The sequence below is a fragment of the Monodelphis domestica genome, chromosome 6 (assembly GCF_027887165.1).
Source record: "Monodelphis domestica isolate mMonDom1 chromosome 6, mMonDom1.pri, whole genome shotgun sequence".
NCBI lineage: Eukaryota > Metazoa > Chordata > Mammalia > Didelphimorphia > Didelphidae > Monodelphis > Monodelphis domestica.
The window spans coordinates 82399276-82413312 of NC_077232.1; the positions used below are offsets into that span (position 1 = coordinate 82399276).

Genomic DNA, 14037 nt, shown 5'->3' on the forward strand with positions numbered 1-14037 from the left:
CTAAGACAGAAGGTAAGTGTTTAAAAAAGAAAGAAAGGGAAGAGGGAAGAGAGACAAAGAGAGAAAGAGAGAGAGACACACACAGAGAAACAGAGAGACAGACAGGGAGACACACACAGATAGAGACAAAGAGACAGAGCAGAGGGAGAGAATTCCAGGGGTGGGGAGAGTTGGATTGTCCGGTGTGAGCAACAGCAAGGAGGTCAATGCCACTCGTTTATAGAGTACATGAAGAGAATGAGGTGTGAGAAGACTGAAATAGAGGATGGGGCCAGGCTATAAAGGACTTTAAAAGTCAGACATTTGGATGGTGAGGTGCAGGATGGACTGGAATGGGGAGAGATACGAGGCAGGGGGAACCATCCTGCAGGCTGTTGCAGTAGACCAGGCATGAAGGGATGAGAGCCGGTGCAGGGTATGGGCAGTGTCAGAAGAGAGAAGGTGTCCTCTAGCTGCCTCCTATTGTATATACAAGGGGGTGTGTACACAAGAGATGTTCTAAAGATAGAATCAAGAGGAGTGTATTTTCCATCTCGCTTGCCTGTAAATTTTAAAAAGAACTCACAGGATGGGCATACATTCCTTAGTTCTCCATGAGGAAGGACTCCCCCTTGCTGGGGCAGCTGGTGCCAAATATCCTCAATGAGTTCCTTTTAGAGGTGGTGACTGTGTCTGAACATCTGGACAGAAACATCCACGAGGTCCAGGCTTGCTTGGGAGTTGGGAGACCTAGATTTTAGCCCTGTCTAATGTTGTGCTCTGTGATGTTGGACAGCTGTTTCCCTTTGTTGAACTTCAGTTTCCTCCCTATAAAGTGAGAACACTGAACCAAATCATCTTTATCAAAGGACCCTTTAGTGCTAATAGCCTATGATCTATTGTTAACACTTTTTAACCAGAGATAAGGCATCTAAATATTTTTAATTGTTCTGTTTCTAAGAATTTCTTAGTTTCAGAAAGTTTTCTTTGAAAATCAAATTTCTCATTTTTGGTGACTTGTGTGAGTCTGTCTGTCTCTGTCTGTCTATCCAATCATCTATTCATCCATCCATCTATTTTTCTTTCTATCTATCTATCTATCTATCTATCTATCTATCTATCTATCTGTCTGTCTGTCTGTCTGTCTGTTTGTCCATCCATCTATCCTTCTGTTCATCTTTCCATCTATCTATCTATCCATCTATCTATCTATCTATCTATCTATCTATCTGTCTGTCTGTCTGTCTGTCTGTCTGTGTCTGTCCGTCTGTCTATCTATCTATCTATCTATCTATCTATCTATCTATCCATATCCATCCATCCATCCATCCACCCACCCATCCATCCATCCATCCATCCATCCATCTAGCTATCTATCTATCTTTGTATATATGCAGGTATACTTGTATTGTATAAATAATAATTTTTGTTGTTCAGTCAATTTTCAGTCATGTCTGACTCTCCATGACCCCATTTGGGATTTTCTTTGCAAAGGTACTGGAGTGGTTTGTCATTTTCTACTCTAGCTTATTTTAGAGATGAGGAGACTGAGGTAAAAAGGGTTAAGTGACTTGCCCAGAGTCACACAACTAGTGAATGCCTAAGGTCAGATTTGAACTCAGGAAGATAAGTATTCCTGGCTCCATGTTCAGTGCTCTATTCCCAGTACCACCTAGCACCCCCTTTAATAATAATGATGATGATGATGATGCTGATGATGCTTAGCATTTATATGGCACTTTAAGGTTTGTAGAGCACTTTACATATTTTATCTCACTTAATCCTAACAACCTCAATGGGAGCTAGGTGCTATTTTTATCCCTATTTTACAAATAGGAAAACTGAGGCAGAATTAAGTGACTTGCCTAGGGTCACACCGCTAGTAGGTGACCAAGGCAGGTTTTGAACTTAGGTCTCCTTGACTCCAAATCCAGCATTCTATCCTTGGTGTCCCCTCGCTGTCTTATGTAGTTGTATATTTAAGAGTGAGAATATGTGTATACTGTAGCATACGTATTTGTATTGCATGAGTGTGCATGTAAGTGTGTGAATGTGTGTATGCATAGTGTGTTTATGTCTGTGCATGTTTATATTATATGATTATATTTTTATGTGTTTACATGCACCAGAATACATACTTATATTGGTTGTATGTCTGTGTCTGCACGTGTGCATGTAGGTTTTCAGATGTGTGAGAATCCATGTTTCTTTTTTGTGTGTGTGAATGTGTGTTCCCCTGTAGTCTTGTTTGTGGTATGGATTTGTACTGTCTGCGTGAGGATGTGTGTGTATTACATGAGTGAAAGACTGTCATAAGGGCGGTGTGTACGTGTGTGTGTGTGTGTGTGTGTGTGTACAGCAGGAAAGGAAAATTCCTGGTTTTGGCTGATGACTCCATGAAAATAAACCTTTTTGACTGTTAAAAAAAATATCAGGGATTTAAAAACAGTTCACCAGGCGTGGGACGGATGCAGGCGTTGGATTTAAAATTGGATATAGAAACAGCCCTATGTGAGGCAGAAACCCCCCAAGAAATGCTGGTTATGAATAAGAGCTAATGTTGGAAAATACTGGTCTGTGGAAACAGAGACCGATGTATGGGCTGCAGCCTGAATAGACAGGGCTGGAGTGTCCCATTGGGAAAAGAGCAACAGATTTGGAGTTAGCTGAACTGGTTAGAATACTGGCTCTCCCTCTTATTACCAAGGTGATTTGATTTTTAAATTTATTTCTTTAAATAATTAATTTAGAATATTTTCCCATACTTTTACTCTGGCCCGTACGGGGACCAAATCCAAGGTGATTTCAGACAAGTCTTTCCTGGGCTTCAGTTTCCCCATTGGTAAAATGATCGAGCTGGGATAGATAATTTCCAAGGTACCTACTATAAATATGAAAGATGGAAAGATGTGATGGGGCGAAGGGAGCTCCAGGCTGGGCGATCTTAAAATCTATAGCACGGAGACTTTTGTTCTTGTTTATAAAGTGTGATCTTGGTCAAGTTCCAGGAAATTCTGAGCCTCAATTTTCTCATCTGTAGATGAAAGAGCCTAGAATAGATTTGTTTCCAAAGGTCTGTTCTAGTTCTAAGTCCTATGAGCTCTAAGTGTGGAGAGCTCTGCCCTCTTTTCTCTAAGGCGATGAAGGGGCCCCTTGATTCTTCACTCTCACAGAGGTCTGTTATTTACTAGCTCTCCGACCTTAGTCCAATCACTTCTGTCCTCTTAGAGTCTTAGCTTCCTCATTTTACAAATAAAGAGGTTGGACCAGATAATGACTAAGATCCCCTTCTAGTTTCATATTTATGGTCCTGTTCTCCTATGGCCCATGTTTCAAGATGATTGTCCACCGCAGGCTGAGATAGGAGAGCCAGGGTACTGGTAAAGCTTAGGAGAAAGAAAGATCACGTCTAGATGTAGACTTCAGGGAAGGTCAAATGAGAATCCATCTCTGAGAGGAAGCTGCTTACTTCATTCAGATCCCCAAAGCTTAAGGCAGTTGAAACTGGTCAGCACCATGTGCAGCGACATGGTGATAAACAGTGTAAAGGAAGTTTGTGAGGGATTTCCAATGGGTCAAACTGCTGGGTGAACTCTTTGGGAGTCTATGCAGAATCTGGTTTGGCTCAATTAGATACCTGCAGCATTATAATTGCTATCTGTGTTCCCCAGGGAAGTAGTCTCTGGTCACGATATGGACACGGGGGCAATGTAAGGACTCATGGGAACAGTCAATGACAGCCCTGATGCTTCTAACCAGGGTCCTCTTCCATCCCCAAAGTCATCATCTGTAACCGATGCCTTGAGGCTATTGTTGTTGGGTAGACTATAAGCTCATGATACCATTTTGAAAAGAGAAATATGAACATCCCCACCAAAGTATAGGAAAGAATTGGATATTTTCAGTCTATCAGCAAACCCAAAAATAGACTGGAAAAAGCATTGGATAGAGAATTTCATCAACTAGAGATCTCTAAAGTTTGTTGTATTCAGGAGTTCTTAAATTAGAATCTATGTACTTTAAAAACATTTTTTATTAATTATTTAAATATGATGGATTTCCTTTGTAATTCTCTGACTTTTAGTTTATGCTTTAAAAAATGTTATTCTGAGAAAGGATTCATAGGTTTTATACCAGATGGGCAAAAGGATCAAAGACACACAAAAAAGTTATGAGCCCTTGTTCTAGGTCCTAAATTCAAATTTAGCTTCAGACCCTTCCTAGCTGGCCAAATCATTTAACCTCTATTGCCCAGCCCTTACTGCTCTTTTGCCTCAGAACATATATGCAGTATTGATTTTATTTTATTTTATTTTTTGTTTGTTTTTTTAAAATTTTATTTAATTGATTAATTTAGAGCATTTTTTCAGGATTACAAAAATCATGTTTTTTTCCCCTCCACTCCCCCCAACCCCTTCCCATATCCGATGCACAATTCTATGCAGTACTGATTTAAAGATGGAAGGTAAGAGTTAAAAATAAACTCCAATGTTCTACTGAGAATATTCTATGCTCAAAGTAATTTTCAGCTAGACATTCTGAGGTCTGTGTTCTAAAATCTTTCCTAGTTCTGACATTCCATATTCTAAAAACCCTCCCAGCTCTGGCATTCCATGTTCTAAGAGTCCTTCTAATAACAGCAAAATCCACATAGAAACTCTTTTTAACATCCACTACATGGTTTGAGTCAGTTAGGTCATACAGTGGATAGTAATTCATATTTTCACAGCACTTTGAGATTTAAAAAGTGCTTTCTTCACAACAGTATCATACAGTAGTCAATGTAGACATTATTCCCATTTTACAGATGAGAAACCTGAGACTTAAGGGCATAAGAAACTTGTCCAGGTTTACACAACTAGTAAGTTAGAGCCAAGACTCAAACTCAGCTCTTCTGGCTTGGAGACTTTCTATATTAATGACTGCTGTGTACAATGCGCAGTGCTTAAATATTTATTTATTTAAAATCCTTACCTTATTTTTTCTTATTTCATTTTTAATTTCATTTTTAATTTTTTAAATGTTTATTAATTAATTTAATTAATTTGGAATATTTTTCCATGATTACATGATTCATGTTCTTTCTCTACCCTCCTCCCACTCCCCCCTGTAGCTGATGCACAATTCCACTGGGTTTTACATGTGTCATTGATCAAAACTTATTTCCATATCATTGATATTTGCAACTAGGGTGATCACTTAGAGTCTACATCTCCATTGACCCATTTAATCAAGCAGTTGTTTTTCTTCTGTGTTTCCGCTCCCACAGTTCTTTCTCTGGATGTGGATGGTGTTCTTTCTCATTAATCCATCAGAATTGTCCTGGATCATTGCATTGCTGCTAGTAGAGAAGTCCATTACATTTGATTGTACCATGGTGTATCTGTCTCTGTGTACAATGTTCTTCTGAAAACCCTTACATTCTGTCTTAAAATTGATAATGGTTTTTAAGACAGAAGAGTGGTAAGGGCTAGCCAATTGGGCTTAAGTGACTTTGAGTTGAGTCACATAACCAGGAAGTATCTGAGGCCAGATCTGAACCTGGGACTTCCCAAGTCCAGACCTGGCTTTCTAACTACTGAGCCACCTAGCTGTCCCTTAATTGTTTGTTTAAAAACATACATACATACATACTAGTTAATAAGGCATCATGCCATTCCTTCTGACCTACTAAGTTGTCCTGGGCTAGAAAAATGTCTCACCCCTTTTGATGGTTATATCATTTTAGAATTTGATTTGATGTATTATTTTAAAGTTCTTTAGTGAGGAATGTTGGGAGAATTTGGCTAGAATGTTCCCTTTACTCTGCCATCGTGGATCTTCTGGGGACCAAATAGAATGAAGTTTTCCTTTCCTATACAACATTTTGAGTGGCTTTGGGGAAAGCATTTATGACATCCAGATGTAGACATTTTGAACTGACAATTCAAATAATATCTGAGAATATCTCACCTTGACCAATCCCACCCTGAGGAATGGAGCATCTTGACTAGATTCTTGTTTCAATCCATTCCCGAATTTTAGTTTCACTACAGCTCCATTGGGGGATCAGAACAAGGATAATTATCCCTGTTATATAGATAAAGAAATTAAGGCACAGAGAATTTAACTGGCTTGTCCTAAGTCTCGCATCAAGGGATAAAGGAGTCAGAATAAGAATTCATTAACTGTAAAGATCACAGGGTCATAGATTAAGAGCTGGCAAACCTTAAAGGACATCAAGTCCAGCCCCCTAATTTTAAAGATCTGGAAACTGAGGCACAGAAAAGTTGACTTGCTTAGGGTCAGATAGTTAGAGTCTGGGCCAGGATTTTAATGAAAGAGAATAAGCATTTAAATGGCATCTACAATGCGCCAGGGGTTATCTAAGTGCTTTTACAAATTCTATAATCAGAATTTTCCAATTCCAGATCTATTCCTCTCTCTTTAATCACCCACTTCCCACAACATACACACTCACATGCATGCAGATATACACATATATATTTAAGATATTACTATTGCTACTACGGCCACCATTTTTGGTGAGCTATGACTTCATCAATGTAGCTATTCTCCATATTTGTGAAGATTGAAACCCCCTTTTGTATTTGTAGACAATCTTATTTTTTTAAATTTTATTTAATTAGTCAATTTAGAACATTATTCCTTGGTTACAAGAATTATATTCTTTCCCTCCCTCCCTTCTCCTCACTCTTCCCGTAGCTGATGCACAATTCCACTGGGTTTTACATGTGTCCTTTGATCAGAACCTATTTCCATGCTGTTGATGTTTGCACTGGGATGATCATTTGGAGTGTAGACAATCTTATGAAGCTGCTTTGCTTTTAAAAAAAAAAATCTCTCCTCTAGGGACTGTTCTCTCTGTCCTTAGTCCTGGGTCAAGCTGGTTTCACTGTTAAGGCCACATTCTAAGACTTTCCATCTTGGCAGGAGCACCTAGAACTTGTGTTCCACTGATTGACCAATCCTGAAGAAATCAAGGCCACTCACCCATGCCAATGGAGAACCCAAGAGGTGGCCTGTGGGACAAGATTCTTATCATACTGAAGATAATTGATAGAAAAGCAACATGGTACCATAATATATTGATCTTGGAGCCAAGAAGACCTGGGTTCAAATTCCAACTCTGATCATATTGGCCATATGCCATGGACAAATCACTTAACCTCTCAGTCTCCTTAGGCACTTGTTTAAAACCATCAGGTACAGAACAGGTGCAATTCTGCTTTGGCACCATTATTGGGTGTTCTCTACACTGAAGGAATCGCGTCTGATTAAAAGAATAAAAACACTCATGACACCTCCTTTATACATAAAGTATTCTCTTGTCACAAAGACATTTCTCATGAGCATCCATGAAAGGGGCAGGTTAGGTTTTATTATCCCTATTTTACAGGGTAATAAATTGAGATTCTCAGAGATCTTTATCGTAAAGTTGTCAAGGAGCGATAAACCATCATGGAGAAACCAGTCATTCTTGTCATTAAGTCTTGTATTTCTTTCATTTCATCAAGTCTTTTTTTTCTTATTTCATTATATTAGGAGCCAATCATGGAAGGACAAAAGAATCTGAAAGCTTCTGTGAGCAGATCCCCCCTCGGCCCCGACACAACTCCAGTTCATATCTGGGGATGAACTCTGGCGATGAACTCCCCGTGAACAGGATCATTGATGTGGATGGAGTCAAGGGTGGAACCAGTAGCCTGATGCCCTCCTCAGAGCCTGATGGCAACCTCAGCTTTGAGGGGTCTATCTCAGAGCTTCGAATGTGCCAGGGGAGGACACGTATGGGTGTGTATAGGACCTCAGATCTCCCAAATCTACTTACTGTGAAGAGCGAGAAACACAAGAGCTCTGAGAACCAATATAAAGCCACTTTTGTCTAAGAAATTTTTCCCCCAATTCTCTTGTATTTACTACTACTACTAAGGCTTGAAGGTTTACACAGTCCTATCTCATGACAACTATCTGAAGTAGGCAGTGGAACTATGATAAGCCCATTTTACAGATGGGGAAAATGACATCCAGAGAAGAAAATCTCAGATTATAGGGAAGAGAGGCAGGCATTAAACCCTCATCTTCTGTTTTCCAGTCCATTCCTGGGCAGGTTTTGGTTCAGTGGGATGAGAACCATGATGGCCCCGTATGAGAAGAAAATCTCTGTATTCCCTTGGACATCTGTTCGGATGATCTCTGCCTCGAAAATGCCCCTTGCCAGACTGCAGACAACATTTTGGCTGGCTAGAGGCAGTCTCCTGGCTCAGCTCTCTCCTAGGTACAAACTCTGAAGTTTCCTGCACTCTGGTCTCATGCTGGGGAACGCAAAGTGGTTCCACCTCTGAGGTTGCAGGGTCCAACGTCCTCCTGGTGCTTCATCCTCTAAGTCGCTCCCAATCCAACTTGCTTGGGTCCTGTTTCCTGCTGTCAATGCACATAGGAGCACATTTCTCACCTCTCAGAAGGACTGTGTGAAAAAGTAGAGGGAGCCAGCCAAGGAGGCTTCCCTCTGCTCTCTAAGAAGTTTGGTCATGGAAAATGCCTCGAGTTTGGTGGAGTACAAACATGGCGACACAGCCATGAGCGACTTGCAGGAGAATGAGTAACTTTCTGTTTACTCTTAAAAAAAAAAACAACCCTTTCCTTCCATCTTGGAATCAACACTAAGTATTGGTTCCAAGGCAGAAGATTGGTAAGGGCTCTTGCCCAGGGTTATATAGCCAGGAAGTGTCTGAGGCCGGATTTGAACCCAGGACCTCCTGGGTTCGGGCACAGCTTCTAATTCCCTTTGCCACCTAGCTGCCCTGTGTTCACTTTTTACACCTATAAGCCAGGTTGGTAATCTAGTGCAGTGGTTAGAACATGTGGAAAAGAAACTAGAAATAAGTTCTGAACTTTCTGCCACTGTGCTGGAATAAACAACAGTGGGAATATCAAGAGAGAAGAAATTGTCAATAAAATTTTTTCCCAATAAATATCACAAACACTAATCTGAGATCCAGGAATCCAGGGGCTTGACTCCAGTTTTACTCTGGTATTAACCCAACTGTTGACTTGTCTAGGTCTTTCCTCCCTCATCTCTAAAAGGAAGGAGTTGGATTAGATAATCTAAGCCCCCTTGGAGCTCTGGCATTCTACATTCAAACACACAACCTCTGCCAGCTCTGATGCATTTATTCTGTTTTAAGATCCTTTCTTTGGTCATTTCAGTCATGTCTGCCTCTTCAGGACCCCTTTGGGATTTTCTTGGCAAAGATACTGGAGCGATTAGCTCGGAGACATTGCATTTGGTATTCAGATAGTCTACCTTCTAAAGTTTAACTTAATTGCCAGAGTGAACATTCTATTTTAAAAGCTTCCTTCTACCGTTGATATTCTGTATCCCATGTTCTAAGGACTTTCCAGCACTCATGTTTCATGTTTATATTCTAAAGTCTCTTTTGGATCTGACAACCCATATTTTTTGTTCTAAGTTCCTCTCCAAGTTTCCAGTTTCCTATGTTCTAAGTTCCTAAATTTGCTTTTTTATTGCCATTAGTCATTTGCTAATTATTAGGTGGTGTAGTGGATAGAATGCTCAACCTGGACTCAAGAAGAACTTAATTCAATTCCATCCTTATGTATTTACTAACTCTGTGACCCTGGAAAAGTTACTTAACCTTTATCTGCCTCAGTTTCCTCAACTATAAAATGGAGATAATAATGGCACCTACTTCTCAGAAGTGTGAGTCTCAAATGAGAAAATACCTTTGGAGCAATTTAGAGGAGTGCTTAGCACAAAGCCGGTGCCTAATAAATGCTTCTTTCCTTTCTTCCTCAAAAACGAAAGATTCCCACCCTCCAAAAACCTGGGCATTAAAGAACAGTAAGGTATGGTGTGGATTAACCAGAGCAAAGAATATTGTCTCTCTAGTTCCTCTCGATGTAGCTACCAACAACAGACAGTTTTTTCTACCAGGACTTTTCTTTTTTTTGAGTTCTGAATTTTTTCCCATCTTTCACCCCATCTACCATCTACGATGCCCATTATACGTATAAATTAATGCAAAACATTTCCTTATTGACCATGTTTCTACCAGGTTGTAAGGGAATTATGAAAGGAATATATTTTCAAAGAAGGATCAGAGGAGTTAAATCTCAGATAAAAGCACCAAATGTGTGCGTATGTCCCCTGGTTGTCACAGTTACCTGAGAAATAAAGAAACTGCTGGGAAGTTTGTTTGCCCTCTTCTAACCCAAAGGAAGTGACAATGATTTGTCACCCTCAGTGGTACTTCCCAAATGGGCATCTCATCTCTATGAAAGTGGGCTTCTGGGAAATGACCACACAGTGCCCGTTATTCTGGGAAACGATGACGTGGACACCAGCCAATGAAATGCCACTTTTGTTTGATTGATTCATGTTTGACTTGAATGAGTAATAGACCGACAAGATTTGTTTCCTCTTCCTTACAGTATAGAGCTTTCTGTAAAGTTAACCCAAAAGGGAATTTCTAGAAATGTATTCCTGTTTTCCCTTTGTTTTTCATTACATGGAAACCCTCCCTCAGTAGAACATTTATCAAGGAAGGGTCAAGAAGGCATCCAGGTACACTTGGTGTTGTAGTGTTAGTGTCATAAGTAAAAGTCATAGAATCAAAGAGTTAGAAGGGTCAGAGGCCATCCAGTCCAACGTTGACCTTCCCAAGACTCTCCAGTATATTGTACTTTACAAATGGTTATACAACTTCTAATGGAAGACCTCTAGAGAAGGAAAACACTACCTTACAATTACATTACACTCCATTATTGTTGTTTCAGTCACGTCTGACTCTAGGGTTCCTGTGTGAGGTTTTCTTGGCAAAGAGACTAGAGTGATCTGCCATTTCCTTTCCCGATTTATTTTATAGAAGAGGAAACTGAGGCAAACAAAGTTAAGTGACTTGTTCAGGGTCACACAGCTAGTAAGTGTTTCAGGCCAGATTTTAACTCTGGAAGATGAATTCTCCTGACTCTAGATTTGGTACTCTATTGACTGTGCCACCTAGCTGCCCCATTATTACCTGTACCTCAGGGTAGCTGTGTTTGTTACAATTGTGTGTGTTTTTTTTTTTCTAACAACATGCTTAAATTTGTCCTATTGCAAATTCTGCCTTCTGGGACTAAGCAAAATAAATCTATCCCCTCTTCTAGAGGACAGCTCTTCAAGTACTTGAAGGCTACTTCCATGGCATCTCTATATCTCCTAATTCCCATTCCTTTTAACTAGTTTTCTTATAGAATGATCCCAAGGCTCTTCGTCATCCTGGTCATTTTCCTCTGAAGGCTCTCTTGCTTATCACTGATGTCCTTCCTGAAATGTGTCATCCTGAACTGAATGCATCATTTGAGATGGGACAGAGAACTATAGGACTTTAGCCTCTAGTGTCTTGTGGCTTCAGTGCCACATTGTTGCCTCATATATTGAAGTTGCTGTTCCTTAAGACCTCCAGATTTTTAAAAAAGAGATGGAATCTCTAGCTTTTCCTCTTCCCTGTTGTCCTCACAAAGTTTGTTGTTATTTTTTAGCACAAGTGTAAGATTAATTAATCCTTATTAAATTTCATGTTTTTAGATTTGATCTCTTCTAACTTTCTATCATCTGCACATTTGATAACTTTGAGTCCCATTCCCTTTTTTGCAGATGAGTCCTAGATTGGCAAAATCATTTCCCCTAGCTTAAAGATCCCTGTATTTCTAGGGTTCCCCACTTTCCTGGCAAGAAGATCCTTTGTTGAGCAAAAATTGGGGGCATCTGGGTGGCTCAGTGGATGGAGAACCACCTGTCCCACAAGGGTATATTTTCTCCACTTCATTCCCAATGTTTTCTTCCAAAGTATTCCAAATACAAGATCTCAGGAGGCACTATCTGATATGAGGTCCACTGATGTCTATGAATCAATTAGGAAGTCCAAGGATTCAGGACCAATTTTTTTACTGCAAAAGAAAAAGAGATTAAACTTGCTGTGTTTGGCCCAGAAAGTAAGACTGGAAATAAGATAGAAATCACAGAAAACAAAATTTGAAGGGACAAAAGCTTCTAAACAATAAGCACAAAAATAGAATATGCTACCTTGGTAGGTAGTGAGTTCCCTGTTCCTGTTTTGTCTACCCAGAATTTTGGTATATGATAAGGGGATTCCTGCTTTGGTACAAGTTAGACTAGATAACTTTAGATATTCTTCCTTAAGCTGAGATTCTGTGATCCTTTGAGGATCTGGGAAGATATTGCTTCCAGGGATGCTTTTGGGCCCTTATGAGTTTTTTCAGCACATGGAAACCATGGAGTGAATAGATATTAAATGCTGAGTTTTTAAGACCCTCTGAATGCATATTCCCCATTTTGAAAATTAATTTTGATAATTAATTAATTTGAGGGGGTAAATTAAGTTTAGCCTATTTAATTCCCTCCCTTCATTTCCTACCTTAACCAATGCCTGCCCTCCACTCTGTATGAGGGAATAGATGGTCTCCAAACTGGAAAGAAATTACTTTTCTAGGAGAGATAAAAAGAACACTGCACTTGGAGTCAGAAGATCTGCGTTCAAGATCCTTCCTTGGCTTGTGACTTAAGTCAACTTACTTAACTTCTTAGTTTTCTCATCTATAAAATAGGGTTACAAGTCTGAGGTTTTACCTCACAGTCATCATGTTGACCAAGATAAATAAAAGACAAAAGTTGTTCATGTTGTAGGAAATGGAAAGTCAGGTATGCTACTACATTATTGGTGTCATCAATTGGTCAAATTGTCTGGAAAGCAATTTGGAATCATTTGAAAGAAATAACTGAATAATTTAGACTCTTTCACTCAACAATATCACTATTTGGCATCTATTCTAAGGAGGTCATACACAGTAAAGTTGAGGAGAAACTGGAAACAACTTGAATTGGCTTGAAAGATCTGACTATTAAATTTTTAGTATTAGCATTCTTCCCTGAACATCACCAAGTGCTACAAATGATTGCTTGGTTTATTGTTGATTATCTACACATAGAAAGTGATGGAGAAAATGTTAATAATGCATATTACACTCAAAAGTGTGCTGTAAATACTTTTTTTTTCTTCTCCAGAGAGCCGATTGTTAAACATTTACCAACATTCTCTTGGTAAAGTTCCATATGTACCACATTATAGCAGCATTTTGGTGGTAGCGATGAATTGAATACAAGAGGGTATCCAGCAATTGAAGAAGGACTGAACAAATCATGGTATACTAATATAACCGAATCCTATTGCATGAAATGATGATTACATGATTATGAGGAATTCCAATAAACACAGGAAGGCTGGTATGAAATAATGCCGAGTGAAGCAGACAGAACCAAGAAAGCGGAATCCACAAAGACTCCAATCATCTAACAAGTACTAGTGAAAGGCAGCCAAACTAGGATTAATTGTAATGACCCATTTTAGTACTCTAGAATTGGTGATTAAACACACTTCACTCCTCTTGTGATGGGGACTGGGAGGAGGCTACAGGAGCAAAATATTACACATACTGCTAACAACCAACATCATTTTATTGATCAGTTTTACTTAACTAATTTTCTTTGTTACAAGTTTCAATGTGAGGGTCAGTTTTATTTTTTAATAACTAGTGTAAAAGACAAAAGACATTAATAAAAGTTTTTTATGTGAATGAGTTGGACTAAATGATCTTTAATATTTTATGTTCTAAGGTTCTTCCCTGTTCTAATAGTTTACATTCAAAGACACTTTACATCTCTAACTTTGTGTTCAGTATTGAAGTCTCTCATTACCTTTGTGATTTTGAGCAAGTTATCAATTTCCTTATGCATAAAACAAGAGGCTTGGATCCCTGAGGTCCTTTCCTCCTGCTTCTTTATAAGGGAGCTGGGAGTGCAGTAGATGGAGACTGGAGTCAGGAAGATAAATTCTCTTCCTTCCTTCCTTCCTTCCTTCCTTCCTTCCTTCCTTCCTTCCTTCCTTCCTTCCTTCCTTCCTTCCTTCCTTCCTTCCTTCCTTCCTTCCTTCCTTCCTTCCTTCCTTCCTTCCTTCCTTCCTTCCTTCCTTCTTC

The 14037-nt window shown here is 39.4% G+C and overlaps 1 protein-coding gene across 3 annotated transcripts in view; it reads left to right on the plus strand.

The window, feature by feature from the left end:
- RGS12 (regulator of G protein signaling 12) overlaps window positions 1-13641 on the plus strand; it is a 253779-nt gene extending 240138 nt beyond the window's left edge. For 2 of the 3 annotated variants that reach the window (XM_056802368.1, XM_056802367.1), the window contains one exon: window positions 7525-13641. In XM_056802368.1, the coding sequence (XP_056658346.1) occupies window positions 7525-7868 (344 nt within the window). In that variant the 3' untranslated portion in view covers window positions 7869-13641. The remainder of the gene's footprint in view (window positions 1-7524) is intronic. The other variant, XM_056802365.1, reaches the window with a different exon arrangement.
- The last annotated feature ends 396 nt before the right edge of the window (window positions 13642-14037 follow it).